Source organism: Candoia aspera, chromosome 8 (genome assembly GCF_035149785.1).
Source record: "Candoia aspera isolate rCanAsp1 chromosome 8, rCanAsp1.hap2, whole genome shotgun sequence".
Lineage (NCBI taxonomy): Eukaryota > Metazoa > Chordata > Lepidosauria > Squamata > Boidae > Candoia > Candoia aspera.
In genome coordinates, this window is record NC_086160.1 from 65,894,305 (window position 1) to 65,918,972 (window position 24,668).

Below are 24,668 nucleotides of genomic sequence, written 5' to 3' on the forward strand. Positions count from 1 at the left end.
GAGAGATGCTATTTTCAGTAATAGTCTTTAGGGATTTGGTCAAAAAGGAATATAAAACTGATTTGTGGTATGGCTAGTAAACAAGGATTGTGTCAGCCCTGCCAGGTAGACAAGACTGAAAAATGAATTCCACAGGAAGACCAGAACTATACTTTATGGAGATTGGCTATAATAACAGCATCTTGCAAATCTGGTTGTGCTGTACCTTTCCTCCTCCTCCTTATACTCCAATGAATCAGGGAGGCATTTTTCCTGAGCCACTTCCAAATATTATCTTGCTTCCCAGTACTTAAGAATACTTCAGCCCCCTTTGCCTAGGTAATGGCTCTTGCATATTTCTACAGATTTACCTGGAAGTTTCAAAGTTTGATACATTGTTTAGATAGGAGAGTGCAGAAACTAGATCAGGAACTCTTTGTGGTACATTTCTGACTCATATGCAAGAGAACACCAAGAATTTCATAATACTAGTTGAACAACAGGAGCCATCTGCCTAGGTTTATTTTGTTGCAGTAACAACAGCTTGGGAGGAACCAGAAAGGGATTGAGAGTTTAATCCAGTTCCCATAAAACAAAACCTTAGTCTTTGACTTGGCTCAAAAGCACCATACTCTTTCATTTTTGTTTTTGTTTTTGTACCAAGCTCTAGGTGGTGGATCTTGGCTTTCTGATAAGAAAATAAAACCATATCAAGGTTTGCCCACCAATACTGATTTCAAAAATAAAATGACAATTTTATGTTCCTCTTTTATAGTCAGAATATCCTTCAGATCTTCCAAGGAGGCATGAGAGTATCGCAAATTCTGCTGTAATCAAAATATAAATATGTTTTTGTTTTATAGGTTGCAAACAGAATGGCACCAAACTTGGAGATGTAATACTTCCTCCATGGGCAAAAGGGGATCCCCGTGAATTCATTAGAGTACATCGGGAGGTAATGCAACTTTCTGTTTTAAAAACGAGAGAGAAAGATAAAAACAAGATAGACGGACAAACAGGTTTGCATTTATCCAATTCTTGAGTTGCGTTTGAAAGAAATTGACACATTCCAGTGTGTCTTGGAGAGTACTAGATAATATATGGAATGAATTACTCTTTTTTCTGGAAAAATAATCTTTGGATGTGTTAATTCAGTAGGCAAGTCACCCTGTTTCTTCAACTGTTACTCTACTCTATAGGATTGGGTTGTCTCTATTTAACATACGTATTTTAAATTGCAGGCTCTAGAGTGTGATTTTGTGAGTGCACATCTGCATGAGTGGATTGACTTAATCTTTGGCTATAAACAGCAAGGGCCAGCTGCAGTAGAAGCTGTAAATGTTTTCCACCATCTCTTCTATGAGGGGCAAGTGGACATATACAACATCAATGATCCATTGAAAGAAACAGCTACAATTGGATTCATTAATAATTTTGGGCAGATACCTAAACAGGTAGTACTTTTGAAAGAGTTGTTTTTTACTTGCATTTTTGGAGATCTGTAAGACTTACGATTTATGTTCCAACTTCCCCAACCTGCTGCCTTCTAGATACTGTTATTATTATTACTATTAATTAATAGTAATTAATTTTTATCCCGCCTTTATTATGTTTATAAATAACTCAAGGCCACAAACATACCTAATACTCCTTCCTCCTCCTATTTTCCCCACAACAGCAACCCTGTGAAGTGGGTTGGGCTGAGAGAGAGGGACTGGCCCAAGGTTGGCCCGGCTTTCATCTGTTGGGGCTTTGGTGATTATAGCACTCCCAGCCTCTTTAGCTTCAGGAGATTCTGGAAATTGTAACCCAAATTCTTCAGGGGGGCATGGAGAAGGTTATTATATTGCATAGCTCCAAGGGAGGAAGGAGGAGTTTGAATCTCATTATCTGTGTTTATAATTCTATGATGAAGCATGTATGTTCAGACATTTAGAATCAATTGTTATCATATGATATTGCAAATGAGCCATATCCTTGGTTTCAGTAGGGGAGGGTATACAGCTAGAAAGATCATTGCATGATATCATAACCAGGTTAAAGGCTAATTGAATGGCAGATGGGTAACTCAGAGCAGATTTTCTTTTTTACTTCCTGTTTTCATGACTGGGTGAAGTTTCTGCAAACAAATGAATACTTGAGGCAAAGAACAGTGTAAATAATCACATCTGATTAGGGCTTCCATAAATCTTCAGCATAGGAGCAAGCTTGGAATGCAGTTTGTCTGGAATGTCTTCCATGCAAACTCTGCTGAAATGAATGGGATATAAGAAAGAATCCAGGAAAACCCTTCAGAGAAGTATTTTAGAAGGTTAAATTGTGAAAAGGTTGGTGTGAACTTGTTGTATCTTCATAATCCAAGGTATATATAGTTCTCACCATTCTGTATAACTTGGCATTACATGTATTTATGTTTTCAACAACTTGTCAAATATCCTCTGCTGGACCATTCAGGCATTCTGTAATTGATTAATATGGGTTTGGGCATTCATGTTATTAGAAGTAGTAAATATTGGAAAGCTACTTCTTCAACATGACATGATGAGTCGAAACAATTGAAAACAGATTGAATGTTTCCTGTGACTGAAATCCAATTTCTGCTCACTTAAACATCTATGATGTACTTAAGGGGTCAGAATCAATATTTAAATCTGATAACTAAGTTAGTGTTAGACAGCCAGTTTAATGTAGTGGTTAAGGCATCAGGCTAGAAACCAGGAGACTGTGAGTTCTAGTTCTGCCTTAGGCACAAAGCCAGCTGGGTGACCTTGGGCCAGTCACTCTTTCTCAGCCCTAAGAAGGAGTCAGTGGCAAACCACTTCTGAAAAACCTTGCCAAGAAAACTGCAGGGACTTGTCCAGGCATTCTTCGAGAATTAGAACGATTGAACAGATTTTTTTTAAAAAACTAAGTTAGTGTTGGTTCAGCAACTTTGATTGAATTGAAGCAATTAAAAAATTCAGTGAAACTAGTGAAAATCATTATATAGAGGAATTTCTATCTGACATATATAAAACATGGGTTCTTTTGTTCCCCTGTTGTAGGTAATTGTGGTTATGGACTGATAGTATTTGCCTCCAAGATCAAATTCCATATCTTCCCCCAGGATTCTGTTCCTGACAAGACCCCCCCTTTCTCTTTTCTTTTTCAAATAACATACAACATTCCATCTCTAGGGAGCAAGCTGGGCTTTCATTGGGCTGACTTTCGGCAAGAGGGTGTCTTTTATTTTTCAAAGTTGTCTTCGTACTTCTGCGAATGTCGTGGTGCCCCTGCACATACATTCATTCTGTTTCTTCCTGTTTCAAATACTTTTGACTCCAGTCCTGAAGTTCTCTTTGGATGGGATAAATGTCACTCAGCAGCCGAGCCTTCAGTCACATTTGTAATGCGTTCTTTTGCCCATAGTTGTCTTTGAGGAAGAATCGCTCTCCAGCCCATAAAACCGTCTCTCCCAACCTTATCCTTCCAGATACGTTGAGCCACCACTTCCATTATAGCTGGGAATATAGCCAGTAGTTGCCATGCAGTATTTCTGAAGGGGACCAGATTGAGAAAGGTTGTTTTAATCTCTTTAAGGAGGCCAAACATTCTTTGCCTAACATACCATGTATCTCATGTTCAAGAAGCATAATGCATATAGGAAGACATCCATGACAAGTTCTAAGTACAGGAGTATCTGGAGTGGAAGGGAAAAAAAGTCAATATGATGGCCATGACCTCATGATCGAAGCCCTGCCTCTTTTTTGTCTGTGTCACACGTGTAATGCACTAGAGAAGGTTCAGGCTTTCAGTTGCAAGCGTAATGCTTTAATTTTAAAAAGGAAACAGTTTTTTTGAGTGCTGTCATTTTGTATACATCTAAGATAATGATGATATGAAGAAGGGTGAGCGACAAGAATCTGAACTCTGTTGTGTTTCAAGTCGGAGCCTGCGTTCACAAGTCCAGATGGGCCCCAAGCATTACCTGTGTAATTGTTGACCTCTATCAGAACTTGGTGTTAGTCCTGTTTATTTAATCATCCAAGTAAGCCTAGTGGGACTTGCATCAACTACTACAAGTAACTGCTGTGCTTATTTTAGAAAAAAAATACAGAGGAAAGTTAAAATAATATAAAAAGCCATAGTTTATTTTAAATTTTATTTACTTGTCTACAGTATTTGTAAACTGCCCAAACCAGTAAGACTCTAGATGGTATACAGCAAAGTAAGAATAAACATAAAAGAAATATAACGAACTAATCTGAGATACCGAAAATGAACATCTACAGTGAATTAATTTGAACCAAAGGCACACAGAAATAGGACTATTTTTCCATCTTATGAGATGCGAGAAGGGAGCGGGCTAAACACACATCCAGGGGAAGTATGTTCTGAAGCATTAAAGTTACTCAAGTATGTTATTTGAAATTAGCATGCCAAATAATCCTGCAACTTCTAAAATGCCAGCCACTGAAATACCCTATTTTTGTAGCTTTTTATGATAATCTTGCAACTAAATGCAGTGGCCTGTGAATAAGCATTTCTTTGCCGGGAGAATATACAGGTAATCCTCACTTAACAACCACAGTTGGGATCAGAATTTCAGTCACTAAGTGATGCAGTTGTTAAGCAAGGCATCACATAACCTGACCAATTTTACGACTATTTTTACTATGGTCGTTAAGCGAATTGTGGCAGTTGTTAAGCAAATCAGTGGTTCCCTATTGATTTGGCTTGTCGGAAGCTGGCTGTGAAGGTCACGAATTATGATCACATGACCGCAGGACGCTGCAACCAGTCATAAATGCAAGCTGGTTGCCAAGTGCCCAAATTACGATCACGTGAATGCAGGGGTGGTGCGATGGTCATAACTTCAAGGACGGGTCGTAAATAACTTTAGCCCCATTGTAACTCCAAACCATGATTAAGCGAGGACCCCCTGTATGAGAGAGGCATCTCTTGGGGAATAGGTTTGTAGAGATCAAAATCAACTCCTTAAACAAAGTGAGCCTCACTGAACTTCCTACATTTATTTTATTTTATTTTATTTTTATTTATTTATTATTTTTTATCCCGCCTTTATTATTTTTATAAATAACTCAAGGTGGCGAACATACCTAATACTCCCTCCTCCTCCTATTTTCCCTGCAACAACCACCCTGTGAGTTGGGCTGAGAGAGGGACTGGCCCAAGGACACCTGCCGGCTTTCATGCCTAAAGTGGGACTAGAACTCCCGGTCTCCTGGTTTCTAGCCTGGTGCCTTAACTACTAGACCAGACTGGCTCCCTACATGCTATATGGTTAGCTCCACACTGAACACTTACTGCAACAGCTCATTGAAGTTTCCATATTGTCCTAATGGCTGCCATATGAAGCACGCATGGAGCACATTTAGTGGCTTAATCAAGAAATTATCAGATGACATAAAGACATAGTTAATTCATGTTCTTCCTGTAAGAATCATTTGTGGCTAATGAATCAGCTTATGTCTGGAAACACCCTTCCTTGTCCTGTGAGCCGAATGACTATAAAGCCATCCACTCCAACTCACAGAGACAGCCTAGAAGGGTATTACAGCTACTGGGTGATCTAACAGCTTCCAAACCATTGTGCTGATTCCACCAATCTTTTTAACCAGAGCAAGACCAGTTTCCTTCTCAGAATGGGGCTGGAAGTCTAATTAAAATGGAACTCTTTTTATTCATAATTTGTCCATTTAAATGACGATAAATATCAAGCATGCATAGCCCTGAGCAGCTTACAGATTCATTTGACAAAACAGTTTGTGCTTTTCAGTTTAACCATCCAGAAAGACCTGGCAACAGAAGAAAAACAAGCTGCCGAGAGTCTCTATTTGAGCAGGGCATAAGCCTCAGCAATTAAATAAACAAATCAAGGAAGAAAAACAAACGAACAAGGAAACCTGGGCATCAGTTGTCACAAAAGTAGCCAGGGCCCCAATCTGCCTAAAAATGTTGATAACCCATCCAAGAATTGTTCTCACAGAGTGGTACCATGTGATTTTGGGATCTGCCTGCTTTCTATCCCTTCTGTTACTGCAGGTATAAAACCCCAGTATTTCAAGCAGAGACTCCTGTTGTTCCTCCTCATGGAAGTACTGTGGAATTGATGGTCAGTGTGTGAGCTGGGAAAAGAGAAGTTAAATAGCAGCATGTACTTGCAAAAAGACTTTCGGATGACACTGACATGCTTTGAAAGGCTTCTGCAAACTATGCAATTTTGCTGCAAGTCTGTGTAATCATGGTGTTAAGCTTGCAGTGTTCTCTTTCTTACTGCAGTTATTTAAGAAACCTCACCCACCAAAACGAGTGAAAAGCCGAATTAATGGAGAAATAAGTGGAATTTCTGTCCCACCTGGCATTACAAACGACAAGATTTTTTTCCACCATTTAGACAACCTCAAGCCTTCCCTTGCACCAGTGAAGGGTATATGTGATAATTTTCTTTACTTTTGCTTTATCTTAATAGTATTTGTAATCCACTTTGTCTTATGAAAATGTCTCAATGTAGCATTTGCCCTTGAAAAGGGCCTCTGAACCATCTTTGTAGTTGAAGCTCTTGGACATTTTTGAATGAGCCAAGGTTAAAAGAAAAGCAAATTACAAACAGGCAAACCAATGAGAAAAGTCTCTTAATGTATCTTAGCTTTCTCTTAGAATAACGTACAGTTCCTTATTGTAGGGAACGTGGAGTAATAATGCACAACTGTCCAAGAAAATGGAATGTTGTTCACCATTCATTTAGAGTCTGTAGGCCCTACCCATAGTAGGAGCCGGTCTGGGATATCTGCATCTTGGACATTCAATTCTAGTTTTACCACAGTTAGCAGTGTTCATTGGTAAAACCCACAAATTATAATCTCTCAAAATAATGAAGGCCTTAAATGAATGTGGTTGGCATGCACACAGATTTGTGTGGAAGATCAGCATGAGGCTAACATCCTTAACCCCACCCCATTCCATCAACATCTCTACTATTCTGCATAGGAGTAGTTCTAAAAGAAAGTATGTTAGAAGGCAGAAACTGCATTAGCGATTGTGTTACATTTATCAACAGAGTTCAGCTGAGATACCTGGCCTGCCATCTCAAATTTTCATATTGGCTTACTGATTTCATATGCAGATATATTCCAGATTGGAAGCCAGCCTTGTGCTGTGTCTATGCTACAGATGATTGATTATGCTTTGGGCTATTTTGGTTTGCATTTCTTTTGGTAATGAACATAGTATGCATCATTCAAAGCTTTGTTTTAAGTGTTTCTATTTATTGTTTTTAACCATTGTTGGTTTTAATTGATCCCTGCCCCTCATCCCCATAAACCACTCTTGACCTGACATCTTTTTCACCATTCATATAATAATGAATTGAAACTTGATTCTTCAAACACAGTACCGAGAGAAGAGCAACAGATTTCTGTACCGTACTCAAGGCCTTGGTATATTTGGAAGTTTTCTTTTCCAATTACTGATAGTTTGGTAATATAAAAGAAGTTTATCAGAAATAAATTTTAAGTCCATGAGAACTATTCAGACATTTATATGCCCATAGTGCTCACATATGGTTTTCATCAAATCTCAGGGAAATGTTTTTTATGAAAAGGTAAAAAATGTGAATCCTGCTTACCTCTGTTTGTTTTTCTTTGAACAGAACTCAAGGAGCTTGTAGGGCAGATAGTATGCACAGACAAAGGCATTTTGGCTGTAGAAATGAATAAAGTTCTCCTTCCACCCACCTGGAATAAAACCTTTGCTTGGGGGTATGCAGATCTCAGCTGTAGGTTAGGAACCTATGAATCGGATAAGGTATGTATACTGAATAGAAAAATGAGTTGAATTATTTGGGCCAAATATAATGTCTCAGGAGTGGAGCTTGGTGAAACTATGTAGTTACATAATAAATATGTACAATTGTCCTATTCTGCCTATTAGACAAAAGAGAAACTGGTCTGGTTTTGCATTTCAGCATCTTTAGCAAATAAATAAAGTCACAGTTGTTCACTTTTAAAAGAGCAGAGCTGGCCAGATTGTCAAGAGATGGCACATCCATTGTTTCAATCACCTATAACCCATTTTTGGGAGGGGATTTAAAACATTTCTTGTAATCAGGTTTATAATCAGTCTGAGGTTTGGTAAATTTTTCTGTCCAGTAGTGTTTTTTGTACCATTTTACTCTTTAGGATATCTTAATTTGATCTCACAGCCAGGAAAATTGGGATGTAAATGATGGTTTAAATGAAGAAACAAAAAGCTGGTCCCTAAACTCAGCTTTCAAACTGAGTACCTTAGTTGTATGAGGTTTTAACAATTCATTGCTACCATCCCAGTGCCCTTTTGGAAGAAGAAGAAAGCCAGCTCTTGGACTCCAGAAAATGTATGCTTATGGCTTTCTTTTGCCTTTATGAGAATTAGCCTTGGATCTTTCAAGTGCTCTTTCAGTGTCCTCAACTTATTATTTACACAGTGATATAATGTTTGGACCTGGATGCTGTTCTGAAAGTCAGTGCATGTACAATTCATCCTTCATCATCTTTCAGGCAGTGACTGTTTATGAATGCTTATCGGAGTGGGGACAAGTTCTCTGTGCCATCTGCCCAAACCCTAAACTGGTTATTACTGGAGGGACCAGCACAGTTGTCTGTGTATGGGAGATGGGCACTTCCAAGGAAAAGGCCAAACTGCTCACTCTTAAGCAGGTAAATTAAATTTCTGCGTATAATCTTGGAAAGGCTTCCAGAAAACTTGTAGAAAGTATTATTTATTTATTTTTATTTATTTCTGAATTAGCGCAATTAAGTTTTTGTGTGAAAAGCTATTCAAGGCTGCCACCATTTTGGAAAATGGCCACCAGTTTCCCCATTTTTCTAAATGCAGAAGAATTCCCCCAAGTACCGTATTGACATCTTCCACAATTTCAGGAAAGTTACATAAAATCTATAAAAACTCTATAAAAATCTAGCCTGATTTGACAACTTTGATGAACCAAAATCTTTCACTGAATAGGTCTGAACCAAAAGGGAAGGTTCTGCCCTTCTGTTCTGCCCTGTTGTTGGCATAGACAGATTGATGAAGTTTCTTCCTTTGCAGAAGGAAGAAAATGAGAGTGCTCTGAATTCTGCCTGAGCTGGAAAACATTCCACTTATATTTGCATAAGATACACATTTCTGTTTCAGGTGGTTGCCACATCCAGTTAAATATACTGAGGTCTATCCTGTACTCATCCTGACAAGGTATCCTCTAGATCAGTTGTTCTCATCCTCAGCAACTTTAAGGCATGTGGACTTCAACTCCCAGAATGCTGGCTGGGGAATTCTGGGAATTGAAGTCCACATGCCTTAAATTTGCTGAGGTTGAGAAACACTGCTCTAGATGTCTTGGATTGCATCTCCTCTAAGCCCCAGACAGTCATAAAAAATTATGGGTCCAAAACATCTGGTAGTCCGTAGATTGTGTACTAGGACCTTCACCTAGTGTGAAGACTAGGAAGTTGAAAATATTGTATCTTATATTGGTTTCATTCTTTGACTGTGTTGTTCCTTAGGCACAGTTCACCGAGTTTTTTTGAAGTAACTTTTCTTTGCTCACTTTCCCTATAGTATTGTTTCTTCATACAGCTTTGTGTTCTGTAATCTATTAATTATGTGTTTCCAAGTGTTGTTTTTCACACTTCTGGAAGAATAACTGCTTGCAAGATGTGTGGTTGCAAAGTGTGTCTTGATTTTGTTTTTCATTCTGTTTTGCTTTGCATTTAGGCACTGCTTGGCCACACTGAGACAGTCACATGTTTAACAGCTTCGCTGGCCTATCACATCATTGTGAGTGGGTCATGTGACCGTACCTGCATCATCTGGGATTTGAATAAACTTTCCTTTGTAACACAGCTTCGGGGTCATAGGGCCCCTGTTTCAGCCCTCTGCATTAATGAACTGACGGTATGAGTAAACCCATGCCTAATAAACTGAGTATCTGTATTAGAGATGAGGCTTTGTAATGCATTTTATTCATTGTAACAGATTTGAAACATTATATTACATCATATATATTTCCAGGCAATATATCCTTCTTGGTAATGTTTTTAAAGTTGATACACAGTTATATTAGATCATCATCTGGGGAATCTGTTGTTTTCCATCAGGGGTGACATTGTCTTGGAGGCAATTTGTCAAGATTGCATATTGGCACTGAGTGGACCCAGAATTGTTCCCTCGCTTTTTCCCTTCTAACTCTCTTCTTTCCTCTGAAGATCATCAACATCCCAGGAGGATGGGCAGTGGTTTCTTCTAAAAGAAGAAACCAAGACTGAACAATAAGGCAACTTAGCTGGGAGCCAATAACTCACTCTCCTGCCCATTCAGGGGACAGATTAGCTAAGAGAAGGAGGCCCAGATCATTTCAGCAACTCTTGAGCTGAAGGCAGGAAGAAAATAGTCTTCTGTTGAGATTGAGCCACAGCCTCAGCACAAGCCCCTCAAAGCTACTCTTCCTGAAGTTTTCCTTCTTGCTTTTCCTGATAGAGCATGCTCCTCCTTTGTCCTTCCACTGAGAAATGTCAGGGTGGGCATAATCAGAAAAAGTGGGTTGTGGGGATTGGTTGCAGATAGAGGTGAACGTAGAGGCAGTTTCTAACGACTGTATTAAATGAAAATATCCTGAAATCATCTCAGGACTTTCAGTGTGCTTTGTGATGTTACTGTCCCAAAAAAGTAGAATGCTGGGTGGTTCTAGAAACATACCTTGTATGTGGAGAATGAAACTTTTTTTTAACCCTTCCCCTTCTGAAACTATTGTTTATCATTTTAGCACCCAATAATCCTGTTATTTCAGTGGCTGTGGAAGCTACAACCCACAATAATGGTTGAATACTTGTCCCTGCGTAGGTAGGATCTTGTTGTGATGTCATTCCCAAATGGTGATTGGAACAAAAAGTTGCAAAATGACCTTGTTCAAGGTACCATATAGTTTCTCAATGTTACTGCAGTGAGAGGACCATGACTTCCATGCCAGTGCAGTAAAGGGGACAGATGAAGGGGACTTTGACCTCTGCAATCTCTGGTCTATGTCCTACTGTCTAATGGGGTTGCATAAATTAAAACATTTTTAGTCACCAGATTAATCATGCCCTTGTTCTTCAGAAGCTTTTTTTTTCATCCAAGCTGGTTGTGAATGCCACAGTTGAAGTTAGAAAGAAATCATTCTTTGTTGAAGACTTTTTCTGTCTAAATTGATTTCCTCTTTTTTTTAGGGTGACATTGTATCCTGCGCAGGGACATACATTCACGTCTGGAGCATTAATGGGAACCCCATAGTGAGTGTGAATACTTTCACTGGACGCAGCCAGCAGATCCTCTGTTGCTGCATGTCAGAAATGAATGAGTGGGATACTCAGAATGTTATTGTCACTGGGCATTCGGATGGAGTGGTCCGAGTAAGTACCAGCAGTGAAATAGCAACCTATGCTTAAAGACTTGTTTACAGAGCAGGATTTCTCCCCTCTTCCTTATACCTTCGTACTGTCTGAGCAATTTATCATACATGTATATCCACTTGAAGGCCATCATTATTTTAGCTGGTAGCTGTGTTTGGAAGAAACAGAAAAATAAATTAATTCTTAGTTTTGAGCTACTATTTTAAGTTGTATCATGAAATAACTTTCTAGGATTTCCCATTACATAGTTGCAATTTCTGTAGATTTCCTTAATACTATAATGGCTCTATTCATTACTCCTCTTCTAAACCCTTTTTTATTGGATGTATTTATGAGAATGGAGTTGGTTTTAATTTAAATGTTCAAAATACTAATTCTTACGTATTTTAATGAACTATGATTTGCCCTAGCAGATTAGTAGAAAGAAAGCTAAGCTAATAAAAGTAATATACATTAAAGGATATTATCTCAGTTCCACTATCTGTGTATCTGTCATTCCTAGTTCTGGCGGATGGAATTTCTACAGGTCCCAGAAACTCCAGCCCCTGAACCTGTGGAGATGCTTGACATGCAGGAAGAGTGCCTAGAACCACAAATAGGTGCTTTATTTTACCTTCTAAATTCTCTTTCTTTCTTTTCAGTTGTGAAATACAGTGATTTATGATCAGATTGCAGTTTAAGAAAAATTGATATGTGGGTTTAGAACAAGTGAAACGTTTAGGACAAAGGTGGAATGGAGGATTCAGATGCTTGAAAGCTTTCTCTCATGCATGAAGAGGTTGTTTGTGTCCACTGGATAATGCTCTAAGGTGCTGCAAATCAACCAGGGAGAGAATTAATACAAGTGCCTTTTTCCCCCCTTCCTTCGTGAATCAAATTAAAAGAAACAGCTATCAAGTTCCTGCAAATGGTATGGGGTTGTTAGGCACTCATGGACATGAATTAGTCCATAATTTACTCTTGTTTGATAATAAATATCATTGGTTTTCAACCTGTATTGAAAAAGAACACCACAAAGCCATATGTCACTTTCTCCACTCCCCAGCTACTGGCTATTAGCTTAGGCAATGCACATATTCAGCCATTTCAAGCACTGAAAAGCATTGTCTGTATTTAATGTGGTAAGAGTGAGTCTGTGAGTAGCCACTTAGGTATGTTAGCCAGTCACCATAGTCGTCCTAGCATGTTAACACAGGTCAACATAGATTTTAAAAAATAAAGTGCAAAATAAATGGTATAAAAAAATTGAATCTTCCTTTACTTTATAAAGCAATTATTGTGGGGCTCAAGAAAAAGTGATCCATGAGTAGTGTTACTACTAAAGCATTTATTTTTGCCTTCCAAGTAGAAGGACAGGAAGGTCCCGATGAAGATAGCAGTGATTCTGAAGCAGAGGACCAGGCCCCTGCCCAGGATGCACAGCTGCCCGAGAGCCAGACCCAGCAGAGCAATGCTGGTCATAGGCCTCGGTCATCCTCAGCTCGCGCAGCAGCTGCATGGTCAGTAGACACCAGCTCTGATGACTCAAGGCGTTGGTCTGACCAGCTAAGCTTGGATGAAAAAGATGGCTTCATTTTTGTGAACTATTCTGATGGACAAGCAAAGGGATATTCTCATGGTCCAGCAAACCAACCAAACGCTAGCCAAGGGGAATTACGGCATTACAGCAAACTCAAACCAGGTATCAGACGTCCTTGTAAAATACAAAATTAGATGTGATGTGGATGCTGGCTTAATGTATTTTAGCACGTAGAGGATGGAGATTTTTCTTTCCGAAACAGCACCATGTCTAAAGGTAGGGGAAGTAGGAGGGAGTTACAGTAGAGAATGGTTGGCTTGATTTGGTAGTTGTGTGTCATGTTTTTGTGCAGCTTCCAGAATGTTGCAGCCTTTCTTTCATGAAAATGAAGGAATTTTAAATGGATCCAAACGTGTATGTTGATCCAGGATAGTTGTCAAAGAAAACATAATGCCTCCTACAAGCTAAATGGGAACTGTCAGTCTCACAAACATCTGTTCTGTATTAGAAGAAGAATCACCCAAATTCCCATCTTGGTATCATCGTTATAAAAAACACAGAATGCTCTCCCAGTACCTGGTTAATGTAACCAGTGCCTCACTGAGAAGGGCTTTAACATCCCTTCGCCTGCAGACCATGCCCTCTGCATATCTCCAAGGGAGATTTTGCAAGCACCCTGTCGAACAACGCCTCTGTCCTTGTGGTGTTGGTCAAGTGGAGGACATTATCCGTGATGTCCTCCACTGCCCCATTTACAACGAGATCAGGGCCAAATTATTAATGGCAGATGAACTCAAGGGTCCTAATCTTGAAAAACGGATTCGTCTTCCTGCAGATGTGTTTCCAACTGTCAGCAACCAAGTTGCTACTTTTGCTCTGCTCTCATTTAAAGCTAGGAAGAAATACTTAAGTTCTTAATTGTAGCTTTGACTTTATTTTGTTGTAACCTTTTAATATCTAATGCTTCGTTTATTACTTTGTTTTATAATTTCACTATTTTATTTTATTATCATTTCATTTTATTGTATTGTATTTTATTACATTCTTATTTTATGACCTGTAGTTACAACAATAAAGTTATTTATTTACTTATTAGAAGAAGACATAGGCGTTAGGGAATTTCTCTTCTTTTGTCCATCCATGTTAGGGAATTGGTATCCTTTTCTTCCTCTTAGCCCTGTGGTATGTTCTGAAAAAGGATCGGCTGCTCCATAGCCCACAGATTTGCATACCCCTGCTTCCACTCAAAGTGCTAAATTTTCTTTTTGGAGATGTGGTGTCAGTAGTTTCTGCACCTGCCTGCCTTCCATATATGCTGACCTTACAATCTGTGTCTATTCTTAGGCTACAGATGGGAGAGGCAGCTAGTATTCAGGAGCAAATTAACTATGCACACTGCCTTTGATCGCAAGGACAATGCACATCCTGCAGAAATCACAGCTCTGGCCATCTCCAAGTAAGTGGGTTGCCCTCTTTTAATTGCTTTCACATAGCTCTTTAGAATGCAGCAGAAGGCTCAGTAATGCATTTAGACTTCAGATCACCTGAAACAAAATAGAAAAAGGAAGCCTGTTCCTGTGATCTGGCTGAAAATGGCATTAAACTGATTCATGATAAAGAGGCTACTAGCCAAGATAGTTGAATTAAGCCATCTAGTTCTGAGAACACAGGGATGACCATCACATTGAGTCCTACTTGCAAGCTTACAGGGGTATTTGGTTGGCTTATGTGACCGGTAACAAAAGGAAGCAAGGCCTCAGAAAATTCTGAACAATATGAAATGTTAATAAAATACTAAAAGCCTATTTCATTGAGAAATGTCCTTCAGCAGCTCTAAAAGAACTGTAGAAATAAAACATGCATATATGGTTGGGTCCTGTTAACTATGAGGTTGAAAAGTGATTTGGAATACAACGGAAGGATCACTGGTGAAATGTGCTTACTCTCTTTCCAATTGTCTGTAGGTTGAGTCATGGCAACTGGATTTCTTTCTTTTTGGTTGAAATGTTTTGCTGCTTGTCCAAGCAGCTTCTTCAGTCTGGGCAAAGGTTGGTGAGGGGACCCCATATATATGTCTTCCAGGGTGTCTGCATTGTCCCTACACCTGAATGGCTTGTTAATTGGGCCATGGAAGTGGGGATTGTCTTTGGGATGTCTTACTCCTAAATCCCAGAGACAATGCTGCTCTTTCATTAGTCCCCAGGAAGATTAAGACCACAAGTCCACCAGGAAGGCCACTCTTAATGATCCACTTGGGGATGAGCGAGGAATTTAGGAGTAAGACATCCCAAAGACAGTCCCCATTTCCATGGCCCAATTAACAAGCCATTCAGGTGTAGGGACAATGAAGACACCCTGGAAGACATATATATGGGGTCTCCTTACCAGCCTTTGCCCAGACTGAAGAAGCTGCTTGGACAAGCAGCGAAATGATTCAACCAAAAAGAAAGAAATCCAGTTGCCATGTCTCAACCTACAGACAATTTCACCTGGATGACTGAGAATCTTCATCGACTTTCCAGTTTTTCAAGAACAGAGGCCTGGATTTGATAATCAAATAATACTGTTTAATACAGTGTTTTTCAGTCTTGACAACTTAAAAAGGTGTGGACTTCAACTTCCAGAATTCCCCAGCTAGCATGGCAGGCTAGGGAATTCTGGGAGTTGAAGTCCACACCTCTTAAAATTGCCGAGGTTCAGAAACACTGGTTTAATAGGTTATGATTTGTTATTTTTGTTCATAATATCATTTTTCTTGGACAGTTTAAATGAGCTTACCTGGGGAACTTCCCTAATTTTATCTCCACAAAACAACTGTGTGAGGCAGACTGGATAGGGAGACCATAGCTGGCCCCAGGTCATCCCGTGAGCTCGATGTTTAAGGGGGCTTCAAGCTGGGCTCCCATTTTCAATTTTATACTACACTGGTTCATGTTTGATGATATTGGCATTGAGACTGTTTAAAAGAGTGCTTTTTAAATCCATAATCTTTGGCCTTGCTTTGTTGTTGAAATGTGAGATTCTGTTTATGGTTGATAGACTTAAAACATCTTTATATGAGCTGCTTCTAAACACAGGATAGATTTGAAAAACTAATACATTTAATAGAAAAAATATTAATTTAAGGTCGTCCCAGGGGTGGTTTAATTATAACTGATGACTACTTATATAGCACACCAGCTGTTGGACTGTATTACGACATTTCGTATTACATGATGAGACGTTGCATCCACATTCCTTCCTTCCTTCCTTCCCCTCTTCCGGGGTGTTTTAACAAGATGCTCGGCTACGTGGCCCTTAGTTGTGTTCTTGTGCTAGTGCCTTTTTTAAAAATGGTAATGGAGAGATGTTGCAAGACAGGCCTGGTTTCTTTTGGCCTGCTGGCTTCCTCAGGTACATCCTCCTCTTCAGCTACAGCCTTTGACTGAGGGCTAATACATGCACGTCTCTTCCAGAGATCACAGCAGGATTCTTGTAGGTGACAGCAGAGGCAGAGTGTTCAGCTGGTCCGTGAGCGACCAACCTGGCCGCTCTGCAGCAGACCACTGGGTGAAAGACGAGGGAGGAGACAGTTGCTCCAGCTGCTCGGTCCGGTTTTCTCTCACCGAAAGGCGTCACCATTGCAGGAACTGTGGACAACTCTTCTGTCAGAAGTGAGAACCACCACGGTTAAGTCCTCCGCTTCTCTGTATCCAAATGATTCTTGGCAAGTGTCCAAAAACTTTTAGCAGGGTATCAGCTTCATCTGGTCTAATAAAAAAATTAGGTGATTGTTCTTTCTGCTTTAAAAAAAAAAAAGGGATTCATGGCCCTTTTTACTTCACTTATCCTAGAGAAGCTGGCATAAATGGCTGGCCAGTTGAGTATTCCTTCCTCTTCCACGTTAACGTTCTCCTAGAATGTAGATGGACCAGCTTATGGCTCCCCCTGCCCAAATCCTAACTCCTGTTACTGCTGCCAGTCTCATCCTCCTTCACTGCTCTGTGCCTCCTCCTACCCCAGCTACCCCCTTACAACTGGACAATGTTTGTTTGTTTGTTTAATAAATTTGTCACCGCCCATCTCCTCACACCAAGGGGACTCTGGGCTGTTTACGATGTTAACAGGAGTCGCAAGCTTCTCAGCCTCATCCTACACCTGCTGCCTCCATTCCTCTGGGCCACATCCCCCACACCAACTGCAGCATCACCTGGGCTCTGTCCTCCACCAAGGAATCCTATTGCCCTCCACTTCGTAAAATCTTTTATATATGGCTCCATTCTTTTGGAATGGGGCCCCTGACATACCATGCAAAGGCGGGTGTGTATCCTCCCCGACACAAGTTGTGTAGCTCTGCCTTACAGGGAACAAGACTTTGACATTGAACAAGAGTCTGACGCTGAACAACGACTGGTTGCAGGAAGAGAAACAGACCTTAATCCCTCGTTTCTTTTTCAGGTGCAGCCGTTTTCAGTCTGAAATCAAGCGGTTGAAAATCTCCTCCCCTGTGCGGGTTTGCCAGAACTGTTACTACAATTTGCAGCACGAGCGAGGCCCAGAGGAGGGATCCTGGAATTAACGAAGTCGAGATAAATAATGCAAATCCCAGACTTCACATTGCAGGGCCAGCAAGAACTCAGCTAACGAATGAATTACTGGACTGTGGAGCACATTCAAAGGGATTGCAGCGTTTGCTCCTCCCGTGTGATCTTCATACTAAAACACTGCAAGCAAAAGGGATCATTAATGGTTTTGTGGGTACCTTTGCAGAGACGGAGCTGGAAGTTTTCACCCAATCAGCGAGGATCTGGTGGGAGGGGTGTGGTTGCCCCAACTGCATTAAGGGCCCTCAAGACCCTCCCCTCTTCTCTACTAAGAAGATGCATCATTAACCATCTCTTGTTCCATCTTGATTTTGTAGTTAGTCACTTTATTTGGGTTGCAAGAAGCAGAAGGCTTTTTAGAAGATAGTTGTAAATTTGCCTTCTTTGCAAGCAAACTGTGGATATTGTAAATAGATAAAACGGCCTTTTTATCAAAATACGAACTGAACTGCTGTTACATGGGACTTGAGACCACTATACTTTGCATCTCTTCTTTAGCTCATCTACTTAAACATGATTTTTTTTAAGAAAAAAGAAAAAGCATCAAGAGGCATTATCTGTATTTTTTTCTTTACTATTCCAGCTGCATGATCCTTTCAGTTACTCACATGGTTTAACTTAAGCCAAGCTATTTTGAAGAGGGGGAGGGGGAAACAGTCCTTTTGTCTGGGGCACAAGGACTTCAGATATTTTATTCTTAACTGTAAGATAACCAAAAACACCCCCACTTTTTGTTGCATTTTTAATACAGCTATTTAGAATCTGTCTTCATATTTAATAAGGTCTGTTTTTAATACAGTGTGGACCTTGCTGCTTGCTCATTCTTTCCCGTTGTAAGTAATCAGCTAATCCAGATATGGCAAAGGCAAGTCTTACTTCAGACAGTAGTAAATGGCTTGCATGAAAATCAGATTTAATTCTTTTTGTTTTGTTTTTTGTTTTTCCAAAGAAAACAAATGGACCATTGTTTTTCTCTTAGGTATTTTTTGCAAAATGGACTTGGAAACTTTGTCTATACAAGTGGACAATGCTTAGAGGGGTCCCAAAGAGTTGCAAAATTAAATTCAGACTTGCTCCTTTACTTGGGGCTTGGGCCTGATGTTACACCCAATTTTAGGTCAACTTCACCATTCATTGGTTTGCTTAGAGGACATAAATTCAACTCTTTTATATATTAGCATTTATGATACAGTGAAAAATATACAGCTCAGATCCAATCAAACAACATCTCTGTGCAGTGAGGCTTTGAAATGTGGTGTTTTCTTTTTTTCCATGTACTGTTTTTTATTTTGTTTTTTGTAAACGAATGATGAGATTACTGTTACTGCCTTTTAACTGTGCTAAGGCAGAAGCAGAAAAAAAATTAAAACTCAAAAAGAACATGGCACATCATGAAATGAAATGGAATATAGCACAACAGAAAACATTGTGATTTGTAACACTTCAGTTGGGAGAAAAAAGAATTGACAGCAATCTGAATAGTTTGCACGGAGCAGTTTTGTCTGCCTAAACATCCCTGGTGAGAGATTAATGCAGTGATTAGGTTAAGTCTGGAGTTTGATGATATTTTTAATAGTTATGATGGACTGCAAGGCTTAATTGTGGCTATTGTAAGTGTACTTCAGGTCCCCAAAGAGAGTCCTTCCATATGAGCACACACAGGTTTCTGAAAGTTACTTTGCCACTGGATGTTTCTGTTAAAATCAGCATGGGACTAACAGCTATTTTGCTTGGCTTAATGCTGCCAAGTTTGATATCTGCAAAGTTACTCAGTACTTTTTTTTTTTAGGTAGGATCTCCAAAGTTCTTAGGTTATGCTAGATTAACATAGACCCTGTAAGCACAGGCACTGAGCTGCTTATGTGGTTATTGAACTCAGCCTATCAGCAAAAGTTTCTAAATTGCAACCATGATATCTGTAAAAAGAAAACCGTGTTGAAATTCTCTCAGTCATCTTCACTCCACTGAAAGTTCTCCCCCCCCCCCCAAGGAGGAAAAACTAAACATAATTTAACTTGGAAGATCTTAACCTGAAAGTTGTCTTTTTTATCTTGAGATTTTTTTTTTTTAATTCTTAATGAATTCCTCCAGATAAAATTCTAAGCACTGGATGGCACTAACATCATAGACGCAACTAATGCTGGCTCATTAGAAGATACGTAGCAATGTTTACTGTTTTTTGTTTTGTTTTTATTTTCCTAGTTTTGAGTACATCGACATATTGTACCAGTGTTATTCTACACTTTTTACATTTGGTCTTCTCAGATGGAAGGTGACTTTTCTCCTGTGTGGCAGCATGGTTAAATGTGTATACTTGTATTTAAAATTCAGTGTGCTGAACTCCTTAGCTACTTGACTGGGGATGAAATCTTCCAGATTTCTACCCTTATTTGTATACTCAAAGGGTAACTACAAAGTTGCATCCTGTTGATGAGAGAGGAAAATGTGCGGTTCCTCTGCACCAAGAAACGGTGTGACACCATTCATTCCAATGTTACCTACCTTGAAGCCCCTTCAAGTCCCACTGGAATAAATGGATACCAAGCAATACAATTCTTTGGTGTAGTGAAGCCCTGACAGCCCATCAGCTGCTACTGTAATTCAGATCACTTTTTTCCACAGTCCCATAAATGTTTATCAGAATGTTCTAGCCAAGCGCTTCTCAACCTCAGCATCTTTCAGATGTGTGGACTTCAACTCCCAGAATTCCATAGCTGGGGAATTCTGGGAGTTGAAGTCCACACGTCTTAAAGATGCCGAGGTTGAGAAACCCTGGGCTAGACTCAATAAATCAGTGCTTTTTGTAACTGAACATTGGTTGAGCAGCAGCTGAATAGCCCATTGCACTGTCAAGCAGCGCGCCTCATCCCGCCTCGTTCTTCAGTCCTGATTCTTCCTGAAGGTGTCCATGCGCTCAATCTTTGTTTGTAACGTGTGACTGTAGTGTTCATGCTTAAGAAGGTGAGAGTGGCAGCCCCACCTGTCATCTGCCAGTCCAAGAGCAAAACACTTTTAGAGACATTATTTTGCACTTTCTTATGTATAAAAATTAGTAGGAATTTTTTTTTTTTGCTTTGTATTGTTTCAGACTCCTTTGGTTTTGGTAAATGAACTGTGTATAAAAAATATTTATGCAGTTAAAACTGTTTTTAGAAAATATTTTTAATTTCAGCAAGTTTGGTTACTTGTTGCATGACTTAACACAACTGACTTTTTGTGTCAGTATAATGTATATTTTTTTGTCCTGTTATTAATTTGTAAGCCCTGGGGTAAATGGCCATTTATCTGTACAGCAACAGGAGTAAACCGAACTGGCTAGGACTGGAGGGGTGGACTTTTGTACTATATTGAAGAATCCAATATCTGTTTTTGGTGGTTATGTAAAAGGCCTGAAGAATTACTATCTAGTGTGCAATCTGTGGTATCTGAATGTTTTATTGTATATTTGTCTCCAATGCAAAAAGGTAGAGTAACACAAATACAATACATGATTAAATGCAATAGTTCAGGTACCTTTTTTTTCATTTCAAATAAATACTTGCTATTTACCACCAAGTTTTCTGTTTAGATCTCTTTGAAAAATTGTATAACCAACTTTTGAAATAGCTATTTTAACCAGTGGACAGGGCTCACATACCAAGAATTCTATTTCCAGCCAAGTCAAACTCCTGCCCCACCAAAAAAATCAAAGTAACTCAAATGTTCAGCCAGTGCAAATTAAGCTAATACAAAGTACTGAATTGTTTTGTCCCTGAGTTGTTGCAGTGATAAGAGTACAGGGCTGTTTAATGAAAAGTGAGCTTTCCAGAAACTTGCATTATTCAGTAATAAAAATCACGGTATTTAAGGCTCTGAAGTTTATATCTTGTGCTTTAGTAGCACCAAAAGGAAGCATGATGTCTGAAGAATCCATGTCCTTGAACTTACTTGGAACTTTTTACCATAATTATGATACTCCTCTTAAATAAACTGCAATTGTGCTTGATACATTCCCATTCCAAATCTGCTTTATTTCAAAAAATTATAAGACATAGTGAAATGAAAACAATGAATTGGAATCATGGCATGATTCTAATTAACTAGGAACTTGGGCTGTTGGTTATCTAAAAAATACTCTACACAGTAAACAAGTTGAAGCCTCCTGGTGTGGCTTAATTGCTCTCAGAAAATAATAGGTGTTTTGTGGGTAGGGGCATCTCTTATAAACCCTACAGCTTTTGTAACCATAGGCAACCCAATTAAGAGGCTATGAAATATGTAACTTTTTAGTGATCATTTTCCGGCGCTCTTCCCAAGTTGCTCTAATTTGTAATAGGTTCTCACCTCTCAAGCAATTTCACAATACTGTATGCAAGAGAAAAATTACTTGGTTGTCTGGCTACATCGGTTCTTAGCACAGTTCCACATGTTATCGTAGTACACACAATAAATTTTCATTCTACTTTGAAACAGTGCATGATATTTGTAAACAGCACTGTATTTTTTTCTCTTTAGGGAGTTTTGGATCAAATAGTAAATGTTTTTTCATCAATGGATGAAGAGAATTTAGCTGATTTTTGTAAGTAAACGCTTTTTTTTCCTGCTGTGCATTTCAATCAAAACCATATTGCATTAAGTCGCCTTCCTATTAAGAGGTCTGTTGACAGAGTGAAAAAAAAAATGCTGTAGAAAATCAGGCCTGCATGGTACAGTGGTAGCCTGGATTTGCAGTAGGTTAAAGTGGGATCGGTAGTTTGTGCTTCAGTAAGTTTTAGGAGCCTGTTGTCATAGCATACTGTTTGAATCAGACCATTACATCAAAATAGGTTTATTTGGGCACACATGAGTAAACAGTAATTGTTTTTGTTAACCAGGTTTATATTGGCTATTAAATACCAAAACAAGGTTCAAAATATATCTTTTCCATTAGGCTCACTGAGTAACCTGGCATCAGTTACCTTCTTGAGGAATTAAAGCAGAAGTTATCAACTGCAGTCTGTAAATACTTTTCACACACACAAAATGATGTTGCTTTTTTCATCAGAGCTTTATTATCTCCAGCTCAGTTCTACAAAAGAGTCAAAACACATCTCAATGTCGAACATTTACACTATGCACAATTTTGCTGAACAAGCAGTATTTTACTGAAAAGTGCAATTAAAGGCAGATATAAGGGAAGAGTTTCCTTTGGGTCACACTGTTAGAATAGAGATTGCTGAAAAAGTTTCTTGCATGTAATGTAAAGAAAAACCTGAAGGTGAACTGTATTCTTAAAAAAAAAAAAATTCCAGTACACTAATTCAGCCGGCACAAGTCAGACATTTACTTTTCCAGGTGTTTTCACTAAACTTATACAGCAAAACTCATCCTTTGTGAAAGGCTTCTTATTGGTACTGCTTCTTATATATGTGTGAATACATATATAAACAACTTTTGTAATGTTTTTTTGCAGCAGTTTATTGTAGTATTTTACACTGTCACCGAAAAGAGTCTTACTTCAAAGTTACCCTGAACATAAAAAGATGCTGGAGCACAACTAATATTACCAAGAAGGCTTTTTCACTTTAAGGAATAGCAGCATTATACAGTGGTGTCCCTTCACAGTGCAAACAAAGCTGGCAGGTTTAATTCTTCTGCATTCAGTTGCTTAAATACAAACTCATTTAAATAAATCTGTAAAAATCACACAAACATAACTCAAAAGTTACAATTTTATATTAAAACTAAACTTTACATGTTTTTATGATTCACCATCAAGATGGAAAAGGCATGTTTTCTAAAGAAAACTCTTTAAACCTTGCTTTTTACAGGCATACTAATGACTGGTTTACTTCAGTGCAAGTATCCCTATTGATCTTCAATCTGAGGCCAGCATCTCTGTTAGGTATGGTCTCTGCCCTGTTTTTCTCATTAAACAGCCGAGTCCACTGGGCACGATCCTACTTGTTTCGTGTGAAAGCTGACAATAGCACATTAGAAATCTAAAGGGTTCTAATGTGTTTCATCTACACAGGAGTCCCACTTAAAATACTTTCTTCACCCCACCTCTCTGAACATAGAGGAGGATATGGAATGGCAGCCACAGGACTAATTCTGTACAGTGTTCCCTGCCAAACGAGTATTTTATGCAACCGGAAGAAACGGAACCTACCCAGAAGTTTCAGATGTGGGAAGCTCTTGCCTCACCCCAAATGCCTAAGTACTTTCAGCAGAGCTTACGGTCTACCTCTTGCACTGCCTGAACAAGAGAGTAGTATGAGCACAAGGATGGCTCTTCTACAAAACTATCATCTGAAGATGTCCAGATGCCTGACTTTACAATCATCACAACTGGAAGAAAAGAGGGTGGATGCTAAGTGGGCTGGACAATGGACATATTCAGAGAACCCCAGTTCCATGCAGATTTCTCAGTATCACAAATGTGTTTTTCAATGCTCAAGCAGAGAACCTGAGCCCAGCCCCAGGGCTCTGTATGTTTGCCAAAACAATCATGGCTACTCCAAGTACTGAGAAAAAATCAGTAGTTCCCGTATTATAACCAGCTTTTGCTAATCATGGAGCAATACAGAAAGGACAAACGCTACTGCTGCTTCCATATTACCAAGGAAATGTTACAAGGAATCCTCACTGTTTAAATATTAGCAATATTCCCCATTTACAGCAGTTTCAACTGATCAAATCAGTCTGAATCAAGTGAATGTCAGCCTTGTACACAGTAATCCTACTATTGTGGTTGAAAATATATGCTTGAAATCACATACAGGCTTCATTATTTTGGAAGACAAAGATTGATAATGCTTTAAAATTATAAGCCAAGCAGGACAAAAACCAGGTTAAACTGGTTGCCTTAAAATCCTACAAAAATAAGTAGTCTTGGATGCTCGCTGCAAAGAAAATATTCAAATTAAATTTGTAGGGAACAATCCTCTAGAAGTCATCTTGCACAACCCAGTTAAATGAACTGTGCCTTTGTGCTGCTCCCTTCATTTGCACAGCAAAAGAAGTCTGTAAAGACTGCAGCTGTAATGCCTTAAATCCTATTTAGTCAGTCACATTCATACCATATTTTTGGCTTTCGTGTGCTTTCCACTTATTATTTGAATTTAAAATAAGGTTTTTGGATTATGACATGATAAAAGAAATCATGCAGAAGAACGGAAGAAACTAAAGAACTCATTAAAA

General features: G+C 39.1%; 1 protein-coding gene across 1 annotated transcript in view; it reads left to right on the forward strand.

The window, feature by feature from the left end:
- WDFY3 (WD repeat and FYVE domain containing 3) overlaps positions 1–21,628 on the forward strand; it is a 146,208-nt gene extending 124,580 nt beyond the window's left edge. The window contains exons 55-66 of the mRNA XM_063309907.1: positions 843–934; positions 1,221–1,433; positions 6,262–6,409; positions 7,631–7,785; positions 8,517–8,675; positions 9,733–9,912; positions 11,223–11,405; positions 11,908–12,004; positions 12,751–13,086; positions 14,269–14,380; positions 16,380–16,577; positions 17,362–21,628. Coding sequence (XP_063165977.1) covers positions 843–934; positions 1,221–1,433; positions 6,262–6,409; positions 7,631–7,785; positions 8,517–8,675; positions 9,733–9,912; positions 11,223–11,405; positions 11,908–12,004; positions 12,751–13,086; positions 14,269–14,380; positions 16,380–16,577; positions 17,362–17,482 — 1,994 coding nt within the window. The 3' untranslated portion in view covers positions 17,483–21,628. The remainder of the gene's footprint in view (positions 1–842; positions 935–1,220; positions 1,434–6,261; positions 6,410–7,630; positions 7,786–8,516; positions 8,676–9,732; positions 9,913–11,222; positions 11,406–11,907; positions 12,005–12,750; positions 13,087–14,268; positions 14,381–16,379; positions 16,578–17,361) is intronic.
- The last annotated feature ends 3,040 nt before the right edge of the window (positions 21,629–24,668 follow it).